This window comes from Saxophila tyrrhenica, assembly GCF_035928015.1.
Source record: "Saxophila tyrrhenica strain CCFEE 5935 chromosome Unknown scaffold_15, whole genome shotgun sequence".
NCBI lineage: Eukaryota > Fungi > Ascomycota > Dothideomycetes > Mycosphaerellales > Extremaceae > Saxophila > Saxophila tyrrhenica.
In genome coordinates, this window is record NW_027041747.1 from 280030 (window position 1) to 301229 (window position 21200).

The 21200-nt window shown below is 57.5% G+C and overlaps 9 protein-coding genes across 9 annotated transcripts; 7 read left to right on the forward strand and 2 right to left on the reverse strand.

Moving 5' to 3' along the window:
* Positions 1-130: 130 nt before the first annotated feature.
* Positions 131-1048, forward strand: SSU72 (RNA polymerase II subunit A C-terminal domain phosphatase; the record flags this gene model as incomplete). The annotated part of the gene is made up of 2 exons (XM_064805964.1): positions 131-753; positions 775-1048. 2 exons carry the CDS (start codon positions 131-133, stop codon positions 1046-1048), a joined length of 897 nt encoding a protein of 298 aa, XP_064655823.1.
* Positions 1049-1417: 369 nt separating this feature from the next.
* On the reverse strand, positions 1418-1958 carry LTR77_008735 (uncharacterized protein; the record flags this gene model as incomplete). The annotated part of the gene is made up of 3 exons (XM_064805965.1): positions 1418-1626; positions 1743-1897; positions 1951-1958. The coding sequence occupies 3 exons, from the start codon at positions 1956-1958 to the stop codon at positions 1418-1420; spliced, it is 372 nt and encodes a 123-aa protein (XP_064655824.1).
* A 729-nt stretch (positions 1959-2687) lies between these two features.
* Positions 2688-5180, forward strand: LTR77_008736 (uncharacterized protein; the record flags this gene model as incomplete). The annotated part of the gene is made up of 1 exon (XM_064805966.1): positions 2688-5180. One exon carries the CDS (start codon positions 2688-2690, stop codon positions 5178-5180), a length of 2493 nt encoding a protein of 830 aa, XP_064655825.1.
* A 422-nt stretch (positions 5181-5602) lies between these two features.
* Positions 5603-7208, forward strand: LTR77_008737 (uncharacterized protein; the record flags this gene model as incomplete). The annotated part of the gene is made up of 4 exons (XM_064805967.1): positions 5603-6031; positions 6090-6991; positions 7045-7090; positions 7140-7208. The coding sequence occupies 4 exons, from the start codon at positions 5603-5605 to the stop codon at positions 7206-7208; spliced, it is 1446 nt and encodes a 481-aa protein (XP_064655826.1).
* A 110-nt stretch (positions 7209-7318) lies between these two features.
* RIB7 (2,5-diamino-6-(ribosylamino)-4(3H)-pyrimidinone 5'-phosphate reductase) lies at positions 7319-8125 on the reverse strand (the record flags this gene model as incomplete). Its single annotated transcript, XM_064805968.1, has 1 exon — positions 7319-8125. One exon carries the CDS (start codon positions 8123-8125, stop codon positions 7319-7321), a length of 807 nt encoding a protein of 268 aa, XP_064655827.1.
* Positions 8126-10321: 2196 nt separating this feature from the next.
* On the forward strand, positions 10322-13234 carry LTR77_008739 (uncharacterized protein; the record flags this gene model as incomplete). Its single annotated transcript, XM_064805969.1, has 5 exons — positions 10322-10453; positions 10508-10828; positions 10887-11289; positions 11339-11902; positions 11955-13234. The coding sequence occupies 5 exons, from the start codon at positions 10322-10324 to the stop codon at positions 13232-13234; spliced, it is 2700 nt and encodes an 899-aa protein (XP_064655828.1).
* Positions 13235-13997: 763 nt separating this feature from the next.
* Positions 13998-15731, forward strand: LTR77_008740 (uncharacterized protein; the record flags this gene model as incomplete). Its single annotated transcript, XM_064805970.1, has 1 exon — positions 13998-15731. The coding sequence occupies one exon, from the start codon at positions 13998-14000 to the stop codon at positions 15729-15731; it is 1734 nt and encodes a 577-aa protein (XP_064655829.1).
* A 452-nt stretch (positions 15732-16183) lies between these two features.
* LTR77_008741 (uncharacterized protein) lies at positions 16184-18229 on the forward strand (the record flags this gene model as incomplete). The annotated part of the gene is made up of 1 exon (XM_064805971.1): positions 16184-18229. One exon carries the CDS (start codon positions 16184-16186, stop codon positions 18227-18229), a length of 2046 nt encoding a protein of 681 aa, XP_064655830.1.
* A 576-nt stretch (positions 18230-18805) lies between these two features.
* On the forward strand, positions 18806-20256 carry LTR77_008742 (uncharacterized protein; the record flags this gene model as incomplete). Its single annotated transcript, XM_064805972.1, has 4 exons — positions 18806-18910; positions 18988-19084; positions 19277-19797; positions 19861-20256. The coding sequence occupies 4 exons, from the start codon at positions 18806-18808 to the stop codon at positions 20254-20256; spliced, it is 1119 nt and encodes a 372-aa protein (XP_064655831.1).
* Positions 20257-21200: the final 944 nt, after the last annotated feature.

Below are 21200 nucleotides of genomic sequence, written 5' to 3' on the forward strand. Positions count from 1 at the left end.
CGTTCCTGCAGCACTAGCGCCTCGCTTGGATTGCCTTGTGAAGAAGCCACACCAACTTTCACTCTGTCCCTCGAACAACAGCTCTAGGAACATTACCACCTCTCCCTTGGACAACATCACCTCTCCCACCATGGCCACCGACCCACGCCGCCGACCTCCTTCCTCCGCACCACCTCCTCCCGCCCCTCCCACCCCACCAACAGCAACGGCGGACAGCACCTCGCAACCCATCGACGGCCAAACCTCCTCCTCCCCGCCCAAACCCACCTCCACCCCACAACCCGCACCCGGCCACACCCCCTCCCCCTTCAAACTCCGCTTCTGCACCGTCTGTGCCTCCAACAACAACCGCAGCATGGAAGCCCACCTGCGCCTGACCACCACCCCCTCCGTCCCCGGCGGCTACCCCACCATCTCCTTCGGCACCGGCTCGCTCGTCCGCTTGCCCGGACCGTCGATAAACCAACCAAACGTCTACAGCTTCGGCACTTCTTCATATGCAAACATGTACGACGAGCTGCGCGGGAAGGACGAACGTCTCTACCGCGCCAACGGGATCTTACCCATGCTCGAGCGCAACAAAGGCGTCAAATGGGGCCCGGAACGGTGGCAAGAATGGCGCGTCGGGGTCCCTCGGACGGGGAAACGGAGCGGGGAGGAGGTGGAATACAGCGCGGACAAAGGCTACACCGGGACAGAAGCGGGTGTGGTGGATGTAGTCATCACGTGCGAGGAGAGGTGCTGGGACGCTGTGTTAGATGATCTGCTGAATAGAGGGGCGCCGTTGAACCGCCCGGTGCATGTGATTAATGTGGATATTAAGGATAATCATGAGGAGGCGTTGATTGGGGGACGGGCGATACTGGAGTTGGCGGATGCATTGAATGAGGCGGCGAGGGAGGCGAGGGGGGATGGTGGGGGTGGGGGGTTTGATCGCGGGGATGCGGGGGCAAGGATGGGGTTTGATGAGAGGGTGCCCGAGGTGCTGGCGGAGTGGCAGGAGAGGTGGCCGCAGTTGCCGGCGCTGTGGAGTTTGGCGTGGTTTTGAAGGTGTGTCTGATGGGATGGGTTACTGCGTCTTGACTCGGTGGAAGTCGCATTAAGAGCGAATATGGCACGGTGACAGTGAGAAGAGGAGGCCGCAGATCCCCAGATGGCTCTCTGCTCAACTGCATGCGGCCTGAGCAGCGGAGATGGGGCCATCTCGAAGAGGTCGATGGCACCGCCGCCTTTTATATCACGAATGTTGAAGCGAAGGCGAGAATACGAAGGAGACAACATCCCGTTGCACCCTCATGCATAGCTTGCGTTTCTTTTTGAAGATACCCCGATCTCACGATCTTACAGCACAATCAATCCATTGTTGTTACAACCACCTCTCCCCTTCCTCTTCCATCTACTCTCCTATATCTCCTCCTTACTGATTCTGCGGCATATCCTCCCTCACCTCTCCCAACGGCGCCACTCTCGCCGCGCTCACATTCTCATCATTCAGCCCCGGCGCCGGCTGCTCTGTGCTCTGCTCCGCCTGACTCACCAACGGGTCAATCTTCACCTTTTCCACGTTCGCGTCGCGGCCGACGACGCCTTGGACGTCGTCGTGGGGTGCTGGGTTTTGTCCTACGCCTGCATAGAAAACCATATCAGCACTGCCACAGACCGAAGGGCTGTGTAGGGAAGGGAAGGACGTGGAGGAGTAGGAAGGTGAGGATGGGTGGGGAGGGACGGGTGAACAGGCTTACCTTTCCCGCCCACGGGTCCAATGCGCGCTTGGTCGATGTTCTTGTCCGACCCGGCGACGCCTTGGCCGCCCATGTCGCGCTGCTGGTTTTGCTTGGTGTCGGTGGAGTCGAGGGGTTCGATCTTGGTGCCGGAGATTTTGGCGTCGGAGCCTGTGCTGGAGGGGTGTTAGGATGGTGGTGTTCGTGCGGTTGGAGAAGGTGTGCTTACGAAGACATGTTGGTACTGGTTCTCCGTGAATCGCTAAGTTTGGAAGTGTTGGTGTGGTGGATGAGATGTTGATACTGTTTGGCTTGATGTGAGAGATGTAGGAAGAGTATAGGTTTGGGAGCACAAGACATGTGGAAGACCCTCCGTCATGATTTCATCTGGCATCATGTGGGGTGGGGTTGGAGTAAGGTAAGGTACATGTAATGTTAAAGGAGTTGGCTACGAGAAGATGACTTGGCCCTTTACTATACCGCGGAGTATATTTAACTGGAGACCAATGCAGTACTCAATGGAGACTAGACGCATGCATCTTGTCTCGAGAGCAGCATCTCTGTTGCCAACAACATCGAAGCATACCTCGCCTCACCTAAGTCTTGACATTGACGGAGATGTTGATACCACTACCTTGTGGTGCTTGGTGAAAGACGAGCCTGCGACATCAGTACCACAGTGCCCCGGTTGATGATACACTGGCGTGCTTTCAAGAGTTTGTCTCTCTGTGTGAATGAGATGGGGTCTTCACGATGCGTCGTTGGCCGTTGGCCGTTGCCCCTCAGCCGGCAGAACCTCGGCTGTCTCCTGGCAAACAAGCGCAAGTGAACTTCTCGAACACTTCTAGCCATTCACCTGCAGGACCCTTATGATCATGATCCTGTAGGCGCTTCCTTGGGCGGCTATCTTGCATGCACTCTACCGTCGTGATTGGAAGACATGACGGCCAATAACACACTGGAAGGATGAGCACACTGTCGCCGGCATTCGGCTCGGCCAACTACGACCACAACAACGACCACGACGATGCCGACGCCGCAGAACGACTACGCCGAAGCGGAGGATCACGACAGGCCAGGAAGCTGCAGCTGCGTAATGCTGGCTTCAGAGGGGGCACCATAGCCACCAGGAAACTCACGCCCAAATCGATACCTTCGAGCACGTGGTCAGCAGGGGGCGAGTACGAGGCTTCGTCTGGCACGGAGAATGTACCACCCTTAATGCAAGATGTACGTACGCCCGGTAGCAACAGGCGAGTTTCGAGTGGGATCCTGCAGGACATCGGCAATGGTACCATCACGAGGCGGAAGAGGACGAATCCGAGGATAAGCTCCGCTAAGTGGAGTGACTCTGATGGCTCGCCCGCCGAGAAGCCGTATGCCACTACGCCGTTCTCGAGGGTGCAGAGTAATGGGACCGTACGACAGCGGAGTGTAAAGACAAGGCCAAAGGTGGCTCACAAACGACGGTCTGTGAGCTCGGAGACGAGCAAGTACATTGAGCATCTGGAGGCCGAGCTAGCCGCATCACAATCGCAACTCTCGAGGATCAACTCGCCTACTGTTACGAGACAGCAGAGCACGAAGATGCGGACGATGGACGCCGAGACGCGGGTATTGCAGAAGGAGGTTGAGGATTGGGAGACTCAATACGAGAAGCGAGTACAGGAGGAGGTGGACAGGCATGCTGAGGTGGAAACGAACTTGCGAGGTCGACTTCGAACTCTCGAGCAAGACTACGAGGAGACTCAATTTCGGATGCGAGAGCTGGAGACACAAGTCGCAGCCGCCACGCAGAGTATGGAGGCTGCCGAAGCAGCGAACGTGAATCTGGAGCGGCGCATCGAGATCATGTCCGAGCTGCTGGCCGCCTCGCCTTCGAAGATCGACTTGCATGCTGAGACCCCGGGACGGTCAAGGAAGCACGCACGACCCAAGTCCATGCTACCGCGCTTTCCAACAGCGAGCTCACTGCTGGGCTCTCCCGAGCGGCATCCGCAAACCCAGCCTCCTTCACCGCTTCTGAGCTTCACGAACTACAGCCCGGAGGTGACAGCATCCCCCGTGCAATCGGTCTGCCGCCTAGACATCTCCTCGCAGCAATCAGACTACATGTCCGAAGCAGAATCGGTCTTCAGCGAAGCCTCAGTCGCCGGCGATAGTATGACCTCAGCCGAGAACTTCGAAGGCCCATCGAACCACAATCCATGGATGCTGCCTCCACCGCTGCCTCATCACCGCTCGAAGCCTGCGAGGCGGATGCGGAGATTCGGCGCGGGCAGCATGGGACCTAAGCCGTTGATCTTGCCTTCGACGTCGCGTTGCGATCAGTTCCCGACGGCGTCTGCTCCTGGGCTTGAGCGGAGTGAGACCACGCCGGCTTTCTTCCCGAACCCGGCGCTGAGTTCTCATGGGAGTCATAGTCCGTTGCTGGGGAGGAGGAGAGCTTCTACGATGGCGAATGGCGAGACCTTGGCTGCTCTTGACCCGTCGCCGTTTTCCCCTGATGAGCCTCTGCAGGACTGTGGAGAAGACACACTTATGAGCTTCCATACGTCTTCTTCGCCCAGCTCACGGCCAGTAACACGAGATTTGTCCTCCCTAGGGTCCATGAGAGGAAGAAACCTCATGGAAGAGCTTTCGACGGCATGGATTAAGGACTCTGACGCGAGCAGTCAACTACTTGTGGAAGGACAAGACATATCGAGCTCCCGCCCAAGCTCAAGTGCTGCGCCGGACGTCCCAAGTGCGCTCGGCGAAGACACTACACTCATCCACGGCACCCTCACGCATGCACATGACATCCCAGTGCTGGAACACCGAGCAGCGTCCGCATCCACAGCTCTTGTACGGCCACGGCGGCGGAGAGCCAGCTCTCCTAACTTGAGCGCGCCCGCAATATACTCCGCCTCCATCTTCGAACGTCTCCATTTCCTGTTCTCCGACCTCTGGAGATCCCCAGTCGACCTTGCGCGCCACTTCGTCCGAACAGCGCAAGCCTGCATCCGCATCCCTCGCACCCTTCTCAACTTCCAATACTGGCTCGTCGGCGCCCTTCTCGGCCCACTAGCTCGACGCCGCGCTCTCGAAGACATCACCCACCCTAACTACACCGAAGAATCATCCTCCCTTCTCGAAAGTAGCCCGGACACACCCACCGAAGACAGTAACCTAGCCTACGGGACCCTCCAGCCCTCCCCCGCACGCAAATCTCCCAACCCCTCCTCCGCTCTCCGCAAGAAGCGCGCAACGCATAAGCTGCGCTGTCCGCATCGCCGCCGCGCGAAACACAGTCCGCTGCTCTGGATCAAGTTTTCTGTTACGCTTGCTGTGGCCGTTGGAGCGGCGTTCAAAGATGGGCCGGGGAGTTTGTTGGAGAGGGGGGGTTGTACGTGTCAGGTGGAGAGGAGGCTTGAGAGGAGGAGGTCTACGGGGGTGGATGGTGGGGGGTTGGTGTGAATGAGTGCATCTCTACTCTGCTTGGAGGGGGAGGGGATGTTGGATAGCTGGTGGCGGGATGGGAAGGGTGGTGATGGGATGTGTATCTATATGTAGTCATGAATCCAACGGTCGATACTTCACCAAGCACCCAAGCCTCATGTGTAGATGGTTGGTGAAGTGGTGGATTACGCTTCTGCCGAAGACAGCCCGGCAGTTTTTCAAGCCGATGTCCACCTGCACTCAACGCACTTCGGATTCCGCTCTCCACTGCCGGTCCTTGCGGACCCAGGATACTTCAGTCTTTCTATTGGTGTGCAGGGACAAGGATATGTGAGTACTTGTATACCGTCTCGCCTCCCTCAGGTAGTAAGTACAACTTCTACAAGTCGCTGCCTTTGTGTCCCTCCAAGTCAAGAAACTCCCGCTCCATAACCACCATTATGAACGGCCAAACCAACGGCACCTCCACCCCCATTCCCCTCTGGATCGGCGGCAAAGAGACAACAACAGACACGACCTTCCCCATCACCTCCCCATCCTCAGGCAAAACCCTCTGGTCCTCCTCCTCCATCTCCCCCTCCCTCGCCACCGAAGCCGTCTCCGCCGCCCAAGAAGCTTTCAAATCATGGCGCAAAACCAAACCCGCCACCATCCGCTCCATCCTCCTCAAAGCCGCGGATGTCTTTGAGCGGAGGAGCGACGAGATTGCTGGATACATGATGCAGGAAACCGGGGCGCTGGAGGCTTTCACGAAGTTCAATGTTGTCGGGACGGCGGAGTTTTTTCGCGATGTGGCGGGGCGGGCGGCGGGGGTGGAGGGGGTAGTGCCGAGAGTGCAGGGGGAGGGGCAGGGGGCGTTTGTTTTTAAGGTGCGTTCTCGTGTACGAAGGGGGCTGGTGGTGATGGTGCTAACGCATGAGGGGGTAGGAGCCGTATGGGGTTGTGTTTGGGATTGCGCCGTGGAATGCTCCGTTGATCTTGGGCACGAGGGCGTTCTTGTATGCGATTGCTACGGGGAATACGGTGGTGCTGAAGGGGTCTGAGCTGTGTCCGCGGACGTTCTGGGCGTTGGGCTCGGTGATGAAGGAAGCTGGTTTGCCTGATGGCGTATTGAGTGTGATCTACCACCGGACAGAAGACGCGGCGGCGGTGACGGAGAGGATCATCGAACACCCCGCCGTGCGAAAGGTCAACTTTACAGGCAGCACGGTCACCGGCAGCATCATCGCCGCCAAAGCCGGCAAAGAGCTCAAACCAGTCCTCATGGAGCTCGGCGGCAAAGCCTCCGCCATCGTCTGCGAGGACGCCAACATCGAGCACGCCGCCATGCAAGTCGCGCTCGGCTCTTTCCTGCATGCTGGCCAGATCTGCATGGCCACCGAGCGCGTGCTCGTCCACCGCAGCATCCTCGACCAGTTCGCCAACGCCCTCTCAAACGCCGCGGAAAAAGTCTACGCTTCCTCCGGCGAAGCACCACTCCTCATCGCCTCCTCCGGCGTCGAGAAGAACCGCAAACTGCTCAAAGACGCCGAAGCCAAAGGCGCCAGAGTCCTGCACGGCGACATCGACGTTTCGGAGGAGAGCGCGCACCGTATTCGCCCGGTCGTCATCTCGGATGTGAAGAAGGAGATGGATATCTTCTACACCGAGTCTTTCGGGCCTTCGGTGTCGTTGATTGCGGTGGGGAGTGATGAGGAGGCCGTGGAGGTGGCGAATGATACCGAGTATGGGCTTTCCGGGGCGGTGTTTACGGAGAATTTGGGGAGAGGGTTGAGGATTGCGAGGGAAGTAGAATCTGGGGCGGTGCATATTAACAGTATGACTGTACAGTAAGTTGGGTCTTATCTTGTGGGTGGTGGGGATCGGCTGACTGGTGTGGTAGTGATGAGGCTACGCTTCCGCATGGGGGTGTTAAGAAGTCTGGATGGGTAAGTTGGACTTCTTTCGTGACTGAATGATTTGCTGACTGGTGTTCAGGGACGATTCAATGCGCAGTGGGGCATGGAGGAGTTCTTGAAGCTGAAGACGGTCACGTACATGGAGTAGGACAATGCCTTCTCACAGATCTGCTCGATGTGTAGAGGACACACTCCCGGCTAGCGGACTCGAGTTTAGTCCGCAAGCACGAATTCCACACCCCCAGCACCGCCAGCCCATCACTCAAGCCGACCGCACAAGACAGCGTCCTGGCCAAATTGCCTCCAGCTGGTCTCCTTCAGCCGAGCAGCATTGACTCTCACCCCATCACGAGTTTGCTGCGCAGGAGTGACAGTCACTCCACCTTCTCCCAGCCAGGTAGGCGCAATCGTCACAACGACGGAATCGACCAACTCTGGCTGCAGCAGTAGATCGTTGATAACCGTAGCCCCGCCTTCAATCATGATACTGCGAATGCCTTTCTGGTACAGCGCTTTGAGGATGGAGCGCCATTCTAGACGAGAGATTGAAGCTGTTCGGTCGCCACTGTGCTCGTCGCAGAGGCCATCTGTGCCTACGAACAAGCGCTTGGCCTGCTCAGCTACTTCTGGATTCTGATCCAGCACGCTCGTGGCGTGAACGACCCATGGCGCCTTTCCCTTGCCCTCCGATGCCAGTGCGGTTGCCTTCGATCCCGCTACATCCCAGCGCATAGTCGGGTCAAGTACCACCGGCCGCAGACCTTGAGGTGGACAGCTAGAAGAGCGAGAGTATCTGCAATTCAGACTTGGATCGTCCGCGATGGCTGTGCCTACTCCGACCAAGATAGCCTCGTGGTGCGCTCGTAGGTAATGCGTCATGCTTTTGGTCTCCGGGCCTGAGAGGGTAGTCCGTACGCCTGGGGAGAGTGAGATCATGCCGTCCAAGGAGCAGGCGTATGTTAAGGTTACGAATGGTCGTTCTTTCTTAGAGATCGCGTCATCGTCCGGGAGGTATGGCCGTAGGAAAGCTTCGTCTTCAGTAGACAGCTGGTCGATATCCGACATCTTGCTGTTTGACGTATATGTGTTACCCGCCGGTAGCTTTTTATCGTATTGAAAGTTTTATGTCTTTTGATATGACAATGGGTCTGCTTCTGGTCGTGCCTTCAATATGCAAGAAGCCACCACTGCATGGCACCAACCTTGATTATCGTTGTACTCTCCCGAACATTCACCTCCACGTGAGGCTACACGTGATCTGGCATTCGGATCTGCTGACATTCATTGTGTCTTTGTCGGAGTGATGCTGCAAAGGTGAGGCCAGACGACCCTTGTCGTCCGATTTCAAAACGAAGCGAAAGTGGAAATGCCATCGCCGATCCACACGACATCCCCCGTTGCACAGCGCGTGAAAACCTGGTCAAGAAAATCTCCGTTCGCACGAGGTTCCCGTGATGATGGTAGACTGCAGATACCTACCGAGATCGCGACATGCAAGTCACACATGATATTCGATTCGACCATTCACGCCGTGATGAGCCAGGAACAGATCTGAAGACTCCAGGAGGCGCCCGCAAGACCGGGGAGGCCGTTATGCATGTTCGCTTACCGTGGCACTGGCGGACCCCGCCACGCCTGTTCCACGTCGTCCCAATGGAGGATTACAAGCGCTGCCACCCCCAATCGCTGCAGGCCTGTCTGCGAGATGCTGAATCTTGGTAAACCACCGCTGGCTAGATCTCGTTCCAAATCTTCAGGCATGGGCGATAGCAGCGTCACTAGCTCTACGGGAGACGTACGGAGTACCGATTCACCATTGCGTAGGACATGCAAGCACTTCTGCACTCGGCGACTGCGATATGCTCTATTCCTGGACGGCCCTACTCCACGCTTGAGACACGGCATCCCACGAGCAGCACTTAGCAGGGTCGCTGCCGGCTGCCGGACCGACCGTACGGACAGTTTACTGATTTGACAATGACAAATATCTGGCATTGAATCTGGGATCGATCTCGCTCTACTGCACATGTTATGCAACTAGGCGTGATTGGGTTTAACCATCGACGACACTTCGTGAACATGCCCCAACCGCCGTGAAAGCCACGACAGTTGATCGCTTCTCTTCCGCTCGACCATTCGGTAGAATTCGTGTCGATGGGCTGACAACTGTTCGTAGGATGAGACACATTCATGTCCACATTCTAGGCGTGCGTTGTTCATCATCGGCTCCAATGCTGCAGGCCTGTCTAGATGGACGAATGGAGCCCCATTAGACGACGAAGAGCGCTTCTGGTGTCCTGACGTGGGGGTTACTGTGTGTCCTCTGGCTCGCCATCTGGAATGGATCCTTGCAAAGCGCAGGCAGGATCATATCACGTACCTACAGTTTCGTCCTGTGCTTCGCCAAAGGACTGATATCGGCCATCATAGGTGCCATTGTGAAGCACTAACAATGACGGCGCAGACCCAGCGCTACGGTCCGGCAGAATTAGGCGAAGACGCGGGTGACATCCTAGATGATGACAAGCATTGCCATTACCACTTCCTCGGTGCTGTCAATCCAAGATCTGGCCAAAGGCGTAGGCCCAACACCGGTTGCTGGGATCTAAGGCGGAGCCTGCGCAACTTGATCTGCGCCCACGCACCCATCCTGCACCGTGGCGCTGAGACCCGCGCCATACGTCCCTTGACATCACCTCTATACTGCGAGCACGGCACGCAATGCACTTGGCACCATCCACGACATTGGCTGTGCCACCGCGGGCTGCGGATGGAGGGCGCCATGGCGAGGTCCACAAGTCCCCGGCATCTCCTCCCCGTCAGGATGCGCCTTGCGCCTTTCGATCAAGCTCATCTGCACAGTAGGCGGGTCGATTAGTCGACCCGTCCTGCAGCCTATCCGAAGCGATCAGAACATCACGATGCGATTACCAGATCCGTGCAAAGGCGCTAGCCACACTCTCTAGCAGGGAAAGAATGGCTTCCTGATGTCCGCCCGTTTCGATACGCTGGACGAGCGCCTCACTGTGGGGATCTTCGAGATACCCGCTGTCCGATCCATGCAGGCGTGCGATTGCAGGGTGTATATCGACGACGCTCTCGCCCGGGGCACGATATGGCTTCTAGGGCCGTTGAACGGTATCCAGGGCCATGGTTAACGTGGCATGTCGTGCTCCTCGCTTATCTAGGGATCTGCTCCTCCTCCATCTTGATGGAATCGCCGATGTCAAACTTTCCTTTCTGCTGGGTCGCTCGTGCAGCATGTCGTCGAGCTGGGCGGGCAATGGACCTTCGGCCCCTTCACCTGTCGTTGCGAGCTCCGAGGGGAAGAACAAGAAGCCTGTTTCACGGCAGCTGCTGTCTTGTACGAAGTGTAGGGACAGGAAGGTCAAGGTATGGTGAGACATTGACGTCCACATTGATGTTCGACGTTGACGATCGATGTAGTGTGACCGCACAAAGCCATGTTCAGCCTGCTGCGCCCGTGGACATCCAAAGGAATGCGAGTTCGTTGTGGGAGAAGGCAACGAGTATGGACCGATCACGCAGTCGTACGAGATTAAGAAGCTTCGACTGGAGAATGCAAAGTTGAAGGAGCAGTTGAACAGCAGACGCTCGCAGCTTTCTGGTGACGAGGACGACGATGACGGACGGGAGTCTAGAGGTGCCTCGAGGGCGACAGCTCCTCGTCAACGCCGCTTCAAAGCTCACGATCGATTTGACAATCTCTATTTTGGCACACCGGGGTTGGCAACCATTGTTCATGAGGTACGACCTTGCCTTCTTGTCTGAAGTAGACGAGGGACTATTACTAACATGCCAACAGCTTGCCAGCTTCCACATGGGCGGTGCCCAATCACTCACCCATCCGATGCCGAAGGGTAAAGACATGTACGCCCCCGAAGAAACGACGTACCCTTTCCCAGTCGTCACTCGGTACGCCAGCACAGCACAACTCTTGGACCTCCTGCCCGAGCAAGAAGAACTCTTCGACTGCCTCGACCTCTTCCAGCGTCGAGCTCAAGCTTGCTCGTTCCCACACATGCCGGATGAGGTGACGAAGCGAGAGGTCGAAAGGTTTCTGGCCGACCGCGAGCGGAACGCCAACTTGTTCCCGGACATGCTGGCGCTGATATTCGCTACGCTGGCGACGGGGTTGCAGATGGGGCAGTATGATCGGAATGGTGGGCAGTGGACTGGTGAGACTAGGGATCATCGGGAGATCTACAGTATGTTCCATTTTGCTGTTCACTTCAATTCTTGCTGATCTTGCGACAGTCACGGCAAGCATGCAGGCTCTTCGGAACGCATCGTTCATGAGCAGACCAACACTTCTCGGGTTGCAGACTCTCATCATGATGGGACCTTATCTTACGAACAGTGGCCGCTTCCTGGATGCTTGGACGTTATTTGGCACTACTATAAGACTCGCACATTCGATCGGTCTACACCGCCATCCCAGCCTACTGGACCCGACACCATCGCTACGAGAGAGCCAAGTTAGACAAACACTCTGGTGGTGGATGCTGCACATGGACCAACAATACTCCATCACTCTCGGCCGACCGCTCGGCATATCTGGGATGGGAGACTGTCCTCAGCCGGAGATTTCAACCACCAACACGACGATGCTGAGGCTCAGTCGGTTTATGGATGAGTATACCGTGCTCGCTCGACAAGTGCTGAGCCAGAATGACATGACGAATGTGCGGCGCATCGATGAGTTCACTGATAAGCTGATTGGACTGTGGGAGACGATGCCGGAGGCGCTGCAGTTTAATGAGAGCTGGTTGCAGACTTCGACGCAGCTGCCGGAGTGGCCGTTGGAGACTTTGTCTGCTTGTGAGTTTAGCGAGCCGTCAAGCAAACGCGAACACTGCTGACACCGTTCTAGCACTCTATGCCAAGGTGCAATCGCTTTTGATCCTCCTCAACCGCCAACGCATCGACCGACCCCAGCCTGAAGGCTCGTCAGAGACCCAAGGCATGCACGAACCCAGCACTCGCCGTCTACCATATCGCGGCCGCCCACTGGTTGTCAACTCATCTTTCTCCATCCTTCAAACCCTAATGTTCTTCTACCACCGCAACAAAGCCGTTCTGATCTGCTGGACGATGGTCCAACAAGCGTTCAACGCCGCCATGATCATCCTCCTCGACGCCTGGGAGTCCGGCAACGAAGAGTACATGTGGATCGTCGACCAAGCGTACGGCGTCTTTCAGGAGCTCAACGAGAATAATGTGCACAAGCTCACCGAGCTGGCGGTGAGGCGAATCTGGGCTGCTATGCAACCGATCAACAATCGTCGAATGGAGCGCGCGAATAGCAGTAGACGAGTGAGCGACTTCGCGCAACCAGCGCCTGCCATGTCTCCAGATACGGCACCGATACTGGACTTTGGCGGCGACACTGTTATGGGTTGCACAGGCATGTTCCTGCTTGAGGACCCGGGACTGCAGTTCAGCGGTGGACCACAATACCCTACCTTCCGACCCTTTGCTTGGAATTCTATGACTGGGGATAGCAGTGCTCACCCTTCCAACCCTTCCGGACCGCCTTCGCCAGTCGTGCCGTCACCCACCATACCAGTGAGTCAGATTAGCGCTGCTCCATTCCCGGTCATTTCTAGTGCGCCTATCACGCCGTTCGCAATCGGCCTGCAGCCACGCATGGCGCCAGGACGGCGCAGCACAGCGCCTGCTCCTGCCTATGGATGGCCGACTGCTGAGGACGCGATGTTCCAGGCGGCATTCGATCCGCAGCCCATGCCCATGCCGCAACCACAAGAACAGCAATGGATGCAGCAACTCACCCATCCTCCTCCGCAACCACAGCAACAGATGCAATACCAACCCCAACACTACCTCCAACTCCAACAACCTCAAATCCCTCCTCGCACGTCTTCTCGCCAACCCCATCATCATCAAAAGACGCAAGGACAAGGACAGAGACAAGGACAACAGTCTTTTTCCCTCCCTCGCGGTCTCCGTCACAGCCACGCCCCGACCCCCGCCAACCATTCCCAGGCCCTTCACGCTTCGCAGCAGCAGCAGGAAATGAGCCGGGAGCAGAGCAGGAGCGCAGGCACAGGCGGACGGCCGCGGACGAATCAGGGGCGGGTGGAGAGGCCGGCACAGGGCAGGAAGACGGGGACGATGAGGAGGAGTCGGTAGGGGAGGGCATTGCGACGGGGTGGTGGTTGGGGCATGCGTTTTGGTGATGAGTGGTGTTGAAAGTGGAGGGTGATGGTGTTTGATGTGAGATTGTTGCTTGAACCAAGGGGTGTTTCAGACAGCGTGGCGTTGATGGTGTGAGAGAAGGGAGTGTTGGATGGATCTTGGGCGGCAATATTTGAAAGACTTTCGGTGCCATTCAGTTGGCTTGGGTTGGGCTGTTTGCATAGTATGTTTAAAGTACGGTATATCACTACTGATGACGTTCGCTGAGGTTCGTTGACGGAGGATCCCTCTCCGCAGCCTTCCCAATCTTGAGTTCTGAAGTTCGTTTCAATATCTTGTTGTTTCACGTGCTATTCTCGTCCCTCACAGATCATAACGTTACGGCACGCTCTGGCCGAACCCTGGAGCTGTTTCGCCGTGCACCTTCACGCCACCTCCGCCGTCGTCGGACCCAGCACCTTACACTCCTTCACAGCCTTACACGGTACTGTTCGTTAACTGAGGTATACTTCGCCTCGTCAGCCTCGCTAGAGGCCACCTTATCACCCAAAGCTTTTCATTCATTTCTCAGCACTTCCTACCTACAAACAACAACAACATATGCACACGACATACTCGCAGCTGACTCCGCGTCGGAAATAGACGACCCCCACGTACAGCTTCGACGGAGGCATGATCAGCGCCGTGGACCAGTAATCGTGATCTCATTCTCGGCAGTACTACAGCACACTACTATCGTCGGCACGCGACCTCGACGATGAGCAACATAAACCGTCCACCACCGCCGCCGTGGAGGGAGTTATCGGCGCGACCAGCTTCAAGCTTGAACAACCCGTTCGCTCAGCGTCCGGCACCGAACCCATTCTCACAAGCCAATTCGAGCGAGGCGGCGAACAACGATCCATTTACTGCGATTAGGAATCCACTGTTCGACCCAAACGCCAACCTGAACATAGAACCTCAGCAACTGCGATGGGAGCAGTTCTTAGCCTCTGAGCAAGGGCAAGGCACCGCGCACCAAAGACGCCAAGCAGCGGACGAAGCAGCATCGACGCATACTCTTCCCCGGTGGGCTTTTGATATTGACGCAGCGGCGGCTAGGGCAGATCGCGTGGCTACGGCAGACCGCAAACGGCGGCACGCCGGCTCGTCGCCGGAACGGAGAGGCTATCCACGTCCTCCTACTTACGGCGGTGTGACGGGGCGTAGACCCGCGGGCATGAGCGCTGCGGAGGGCAGCGCGAGGAACCCGTTCGACCTCACTTCTTCTTCACCACCGCGTGCTCGGCCGCAGATGCCACAGCGTACAAGCGGGAGCGGGGGTAGCGAGGTTATGAGGGCTGCGCAGCAGGCTGGAAGAGCAGGTGGGCTGAGAAGCGGCACGAGGACACCGAGAGAAGAGGCGAGACGAGAGAGCGATCATGTGCTTCCGAAGTGGCAGCCAGATGCGGATGTGAGCAAGTGTCCGGTGTGTCAGACGGAATTTCACTTCTTCTATCGCAAACATCATTGCAGGAAGTGTGGGCGGGTGGTGTGTAATGCGTGCTCGCCGCATAGGATCACTATACCAAAGCAGTATATCGTGCAGCCGCCTTCTGGGTCGGATGGAGAGGAGGCTGGGTCTACGTCTCCTGGTGGTCTATTCGGCAGGAACAACTTGGGTGGTGGTGACGTGGTGCGAGTCTGCAACCCCTGCGTGCCGGACCCGTGGACGCCGGATACTGCACCAAACCTCGAAGCACGGCACCCAGCAGAGCAGAACAACAGCAGGAGACGAGGCAGCGAGCAACCGGAACGCTACCGCAGCATCCTCCCTCCCCTACCACCACTGCCTGAGAACAACGGCCGCACGCGAGCAAACACACACCAACCCGCCCCAACTCCCTTCAGTCGCAGCGTCCCCCAACAGCGTGCACCAATCGCCCCCGAGGACCCACGTCTTCGACTCTACCGCCATCGCCACTCCCAAAGCGGCTCCTCCAGCCACCCTGAAACCCTCGTCTTCGCCCCGCCATCCTCCGCCAGACCCTCCATGACCACCGCCCCCTCTGCTCCCCCACAACCCCGCCAACGCCGCGAGATCCGCGAGGAAGACGAATGCCCCGTCTGCGGCACCGAGCTCGCCCCCGGCGCCACCGCACGCGAACAGCACATCCAATCCTGCATCGCGGAGCGCTTCTCCACTTCCGTCTCTTCCTCTTCCCTCCCCACCAACACGGCGTTCGCCGCCCCTACAGCGCAGCAACCGAGTCGGCCGAGAGCTTCGTCTTACCGACCACGCGGTATGGCTGTCTACAGGGCGACGGAGAAGGATTGTCTGAGCGAGGACGGGACGGCGCAGGAGTGTGTGATTTGCTTCGAGGAGTTCCAGCCGGGGGACGAGATGGGGCGGATGGAGTGTTTGTGTAAGTTCCATCGGGGGTGTATTAGGCGGTGGTGGGAGATGAGGGGTGGGGGGAGTTGTCCTACTCATGTTCTGCAGGAGGAGTGAGAGCTGCTTAATGAGTGATCAACGGGATATGGACTGAGCAAGAGAAGGAAGAGTACTTGGTCTGGGATGTCTGAGGATACGGCAACAGTGAAAGTGCTTGAGCTGAAGGGGACAGCTTGGGATATGAACGAGGGCTTGGATGCAATGTGCTATCTGGGTCTTGGCAGCCATACGGACTCAAGACCGACTTCAGCGCAGAGGCACTCAAGTAGAGGGGAGGCGCAACGATGAGATGCCTTATGTACATGTTGAGGTCGAGGTTCGAGATGGAGTTGACAGCGCCTTCCTCGACGGACTTGAAGCAGAAGCAGGAAGTACGTACGCAACGACTTCAAACGTGCCTACCTCCAACCACTCTTGAGCCTTCTCAATCGAAACACGCGAAGGAATCTTCCTTTCCTGATTCTCAAACCTCTCTCACTGCGGGCTGATTTCTCAAACAGCGACCTCAAATGGACTTCCAAGATACCAAATGGCAATCGCCATCATCAGGAAGACGACCCAAACCTCCACTGGTCACGAAATTCCTCCGACGGGCTGTATGGGCCATCGTGATATCCTGCCTCACCACGGGCGCTGGCATGCGTGCTGTCAAGCATGGCTGGTGGCGAAGCCATGAGGACGACTTGCCCTTTCCCTGGCAACAGTTCCGGAAGCTGGATGGGTACTACAACGGCCTCAACACGCTGGTGCCGTACGAGGACTGGAGGCCGCAGAATGGATGGAACGTGACTTCGCCTTTGCAGCTGGACTCGACAGGAGTTGGGAAGAAGACGCCGACGATGGATCCGGTGGTGTATGATCCGTATCCTGACTTCGCTTCGCCGGAGTATCTAAGCGAACACCAGCCAGTGGCCGAGTGCTTTCTTGATGAGGATGACACTGTACGAGTACCTGACGTCTACGCATACCCCGGGCTTCCGCAACACTTCCCACGGCCTCTGTATGGATCGAACAGCGAGCTCGAGATCCGCGAAGACGTATGCTTCGACCGCTTTGGCAGGTATGGACCGTATGGCTACAGCTATGACGACGGTCTGAGAGAGCACGGTCTGCGTACGACTCCAGAAGATGAAGCTTTCCAGACGATTGTGGGCAGTACCTCGGAAAACGCTGGCGCTGAGAAGATCTTCGAGCTCGCAGGCTACACCAGCTGGACAGGCATGGACTGGGGTGCTGCTCAAGACCGCTGCATTGACAAGAACAAGGCGAGGTTCGCCCACGAGCAGCCTTCCCGGATGAAGAGAACGCCACGTCACGCCTTCGTCCTCCGCACCTGGACCGGCCGCACCTACAACCAACACTCCATCCTCGCCCTGCGCGCCCTCATCTCCGAACTCGCCCTCAAATCCCGCGGCCAATACACCGTCCACCTCCTGATCCACGTCCGCGACTCCAGCATCCCCATCTTCGCCGACGAAGCCATCTACAACGCCACCCTCCAATCCGCCGTCCCCCGCGAGTTCTGGGGCATCAGCACGCTCTGGTCCGAAGCGCAGATGAAGATGCTCTACCCCGGCCCTTTCGACCAGAATTTCGACGCTGGAGTGGATGAGAGCACGGTGCATGGGGTGTATCGATCGGCGCATTTCGCGCTGCAGTGGTTTAGCAGGATGCATCCGGAGTACGAGTTCTTCTGGAACTGGGAGATGGATGTGCGGTTTACGGGGCACTACTGGGAGTTCGCCGAGCGGGTGGGGGAGTGGGCGAGGAAGCAGGCGAGGAAGGGGTTGTGGGAGCGGAATGGGCGGTTTTGGTTGCCGGAGGTTCATGGGAGTTACGACAACTTCACGACTTTCGTGGAGCGGGAGATCGAGACGGTGGAGAAGGAGAAGAACAACGGTGAGCAAAGCGGGCCGATACCGGTATGGGGCCCTCTCCAGCAAGACGACGACACACCGCCCGACTCGCACCCACCAACCCCCTACCCCGCCGACAACTACACCTGGGGCGTAGACTCCCCCGCCGACCTCATCACCTTCACCCCCCTCTTCGACCCCGCCCACACCACCTGGGTGCTCCGCAACGACATCACAAACTACCCCTCCCCGCCTCCTCGTCGCGCATCCATCATCACCGTCTCTCGCCTCTCCCGCCGCCTCCTCGCCGCCATGCACGACGAAGTCGTCCTAGAAAAGCGCACCATGTTTACCGAAATGTTCCCCGCCTCCGTCGCACTACAGGAGGGGATGAAAGCCGTCTTCGCGCCCGTAGGCGTGTGGTTCGATCGGGATTGGAACTCCGCATACGCGGAGCAAGTGCTCAACCGGCCGGAGGGGAAGGAGAAGAGTGCGTTTGGGTGGGGCGAGCATAATCTGCTTGGTGGGACTTTCTACTATAACGCGCGGTTTGGTCCGCGGTTGTGGAGAAGGTGGTTGGGGCTGCGGAGTGAGGCGTGGGATGGATGGGTGGGTGAGAGGGGGGAGGAGGGGGGAAGGTTGTGTTTGCCGGGCTTGCTGGTGCATCCGGTCAAGGATGAGGGGGGGCGTGGGGGCTGAAGGGAAGGGGGTTGGGAGGTATTGGACGGTTTTGGGGCGGAGGGATGGATCTGCGGGTGTGTAGTCGTGTGGTAGGGTAGCGTGGAGCGATTTGGAGGCCTGCGGGCGGGACATGCTTGAGTTTGTCCACTCGCTCGAACCATTTCGAACTTCGCCGTCGCGACCTTCCCTACTTTACATGCGGCCAGGCAAGGCAATGGTAGACATTGCCCAAACAGGCAACGCACTAACCCATCTTCGCAAAAATTGCAAGCGCTAACCACATTTTCGTATCATGAGCCTCCGACGACCGATGTTGTTACACTGACGCTGCATTTTATGGTCAGCCATTGGTTGCGAGCGAACCAAAGTCCAGATCAATGTATGTGCAGACGGAGCAAAGGGAGTAAACACCGCTCAGAACCTGGAATTAAGCACAACGAAAACTGGACGCTTGCTGCTTAAATACATGTACCGTGAACAAGATTAATTTCAAGAGTACCTCTGTCATCTCCACTCCATCTCTCTCCCACGACCTCTCCGAGCAAGCCCAACAGCCATACCAGCCTATTGAAACACCTCCCCATAATCGTCGAGATGTCTGCAGACCAGAAGAACCGCGCAGCATGGATCAAACAAGCCCAAGCGCACCCCTTCGTCGTCGACGAAGCCCCCATGCCCGACCCAGGCGAAGATCTGATCGTAAGCCAACACCACTCCCACTACCAGTCCCAATCCCACCCAGTCTGCCCAACAGCCATACTGAAAGCCCTGAACAGACCATCCGCGTCCACGCCACCGCAATCAATCCCGCCGACAGCGCCATCCAGCGCGCTGGCATTATTGTGGAGAAATATCCCGCGATACTGGGGTGCGGTAAGCTCCTCCTCCCGTCCCTCATCCCTCTCTCCCGTCCCTCATCCCTCTCTCCCGTCCCTCATCCCTCTCTCCCGTCCCTCATCCCTCTCTCCCTCTCTCCCCCCCACTGTCAGTCAACTCAGCGCCTGTTCAGCGCAGGGCCACGCTGGCAGAAGAAGAAAGAGCGAGCTAACACCTCCACGTGCGCAGATGCCGCAGGCATAGTAACCGCCGTAGGAAGTCAGGTGACAGGGTTCGAGGTCGGGGATAAGGTGGCGGGGTTCTGCGACCACACGGATCTGCTGTGCGGACGGGGAACGTTCCAGCGCTTCAGCAACCTCCGCCCCGCTCTCACGGCCAAAATCCCGGACACCATCTCGTTCGAAGACGCCTCCGTCCTCCCCGCCGCCATGAGCACGGCTGCATACGGCATCTTCGAACGGTCGGAGGGGCTCGCTCTACCGTTCCCTGAAGCTGAGATGGAGATCGAGGGAGAAGGCAAAGGAGTTGAGGAAGGGAAAGTGCTGTTAGTGTGGGGCGGCTCCTCAAGCGTAGGCAGCTGCGCCATCCAAGCCGCCCGCGCCGCGGGGTTTCGAGTCGCTGCGACGGCGGGGAAGGGGAATCTGGAGTATGTGAGGGGTTTAGGGGCGGAGTGGGTGGTTGATTATAGGAGTGAGGGGGTGGTGGAGGAGGTTGTGGGGATGTTGAGGGGGTGTGGGTTTGCGGGGGCGGTGAGTGCTGTTCTGAAAGTGAGAGAGAGAAGAGGAGAGAGATGCTGACGATGGGTGCGACAGTTTAATTCGGTGATGTTTGAGGATACGTACGGGAAGTGTGCTGAGATAGCGCATCAGCTTGGGGGAAAGCAGATGGTTGCTTCGATTGTGCCGGGGATGATGCCGTGGAAAAGGGACTTGCCGCATGGGGTGAGGTTTGGCAACAGTAAGCGCATATTGCCAGACGCCTTCGAAATATCTGCTGAACACTTCCCAGACGTCTCCTACGAGATCAGAGACTCGGAGGTTGGACCAGCGATCTTCAAGAAGTGGTTGCCGGCTGCGCTCGCCAATGAGTCGCTGAAGTGCAAGCCGGATCCGGTGGTTGTGGGCACAGGACTGGAGTACTGCCAGGAGGCGTGTGACCGGGTGGCGGCTGGTGCTTCGGCGCAGAAGTTTGTCGTGGTCGTTCCGTGAGAGAGCTGTCCTACAAGTGGAAGTTGCTTGGGATGCTCAGCAGTTCTGGTAGCGGTCGACTTGACATAGGCAAATACCATGTATGCAAGCTTCCGGATACCGGGCCTCTCACTCTCATGAGTAAGAAGTCCACTCTGTTGGTCAGCTGCTGCAGCTAAACGTCAAGAGCCAAGCTCAGGGACCTGATGTAGTGCATTAGTCGTCTTGCAGTCCAACAGCTCTGCTTATCCATCATCTACCCCACAACAACGTAGCCTGCTGCATCGCGTGAGAAAGCAGCCCAGCAGTGGAGCTATTGCTGGCCACGCGAGATGGCGGTGTTTGTTCGCGACACGGCTTGGTGAGGTGTTTGCTGATGGGCGTTCGGATGCTCGCGGCAGGCGGGACAGGAGCCTGGTTGAGCCGATGGACGAGAGACATTATATAGATCTGTAAGGAGAGTGTGTAGCTTCGTGTAGCTCGTGACCTTGAATCTTGTAAACTGGAAGAAGTGGGAGAAGGTGTTATTGTGTTGGACTCGCTCGCTCGGCATCGTGGAAGACCCGAGATCCTGGTGATAGGAGTGCTTGCGGGGGCTACTTACGCTGGTTCTGCGCCATACGACCGAATTGAAGAGGTGGAAGTGGAGAAGAAGAAAGAGGAATGTTTGGAGAAACGATATCTCAGGTCAACAGGCACCGGCGGAGCATGTCGAACATATCTCGCAGCAGCCGCAAGTCGTCCGGGTCCATGTCGGCGTGGAGCCCGGTGGAGGTGAGTTGAGCGTCTCTCTCATATTGCTTCTGCTTCTGCTTCTGCTTGTGCATCTACATCATCTCCGCACGGTACCGTACACGTACCTATCTTGCACATCTTCAAGCAGGATGACGATGGAAAGCCTCTGGATCGTCGTTCGTCGTCCCGCCTGCCTCGAACGCACGCGGCCGCGCCTTCCCACTTGAACT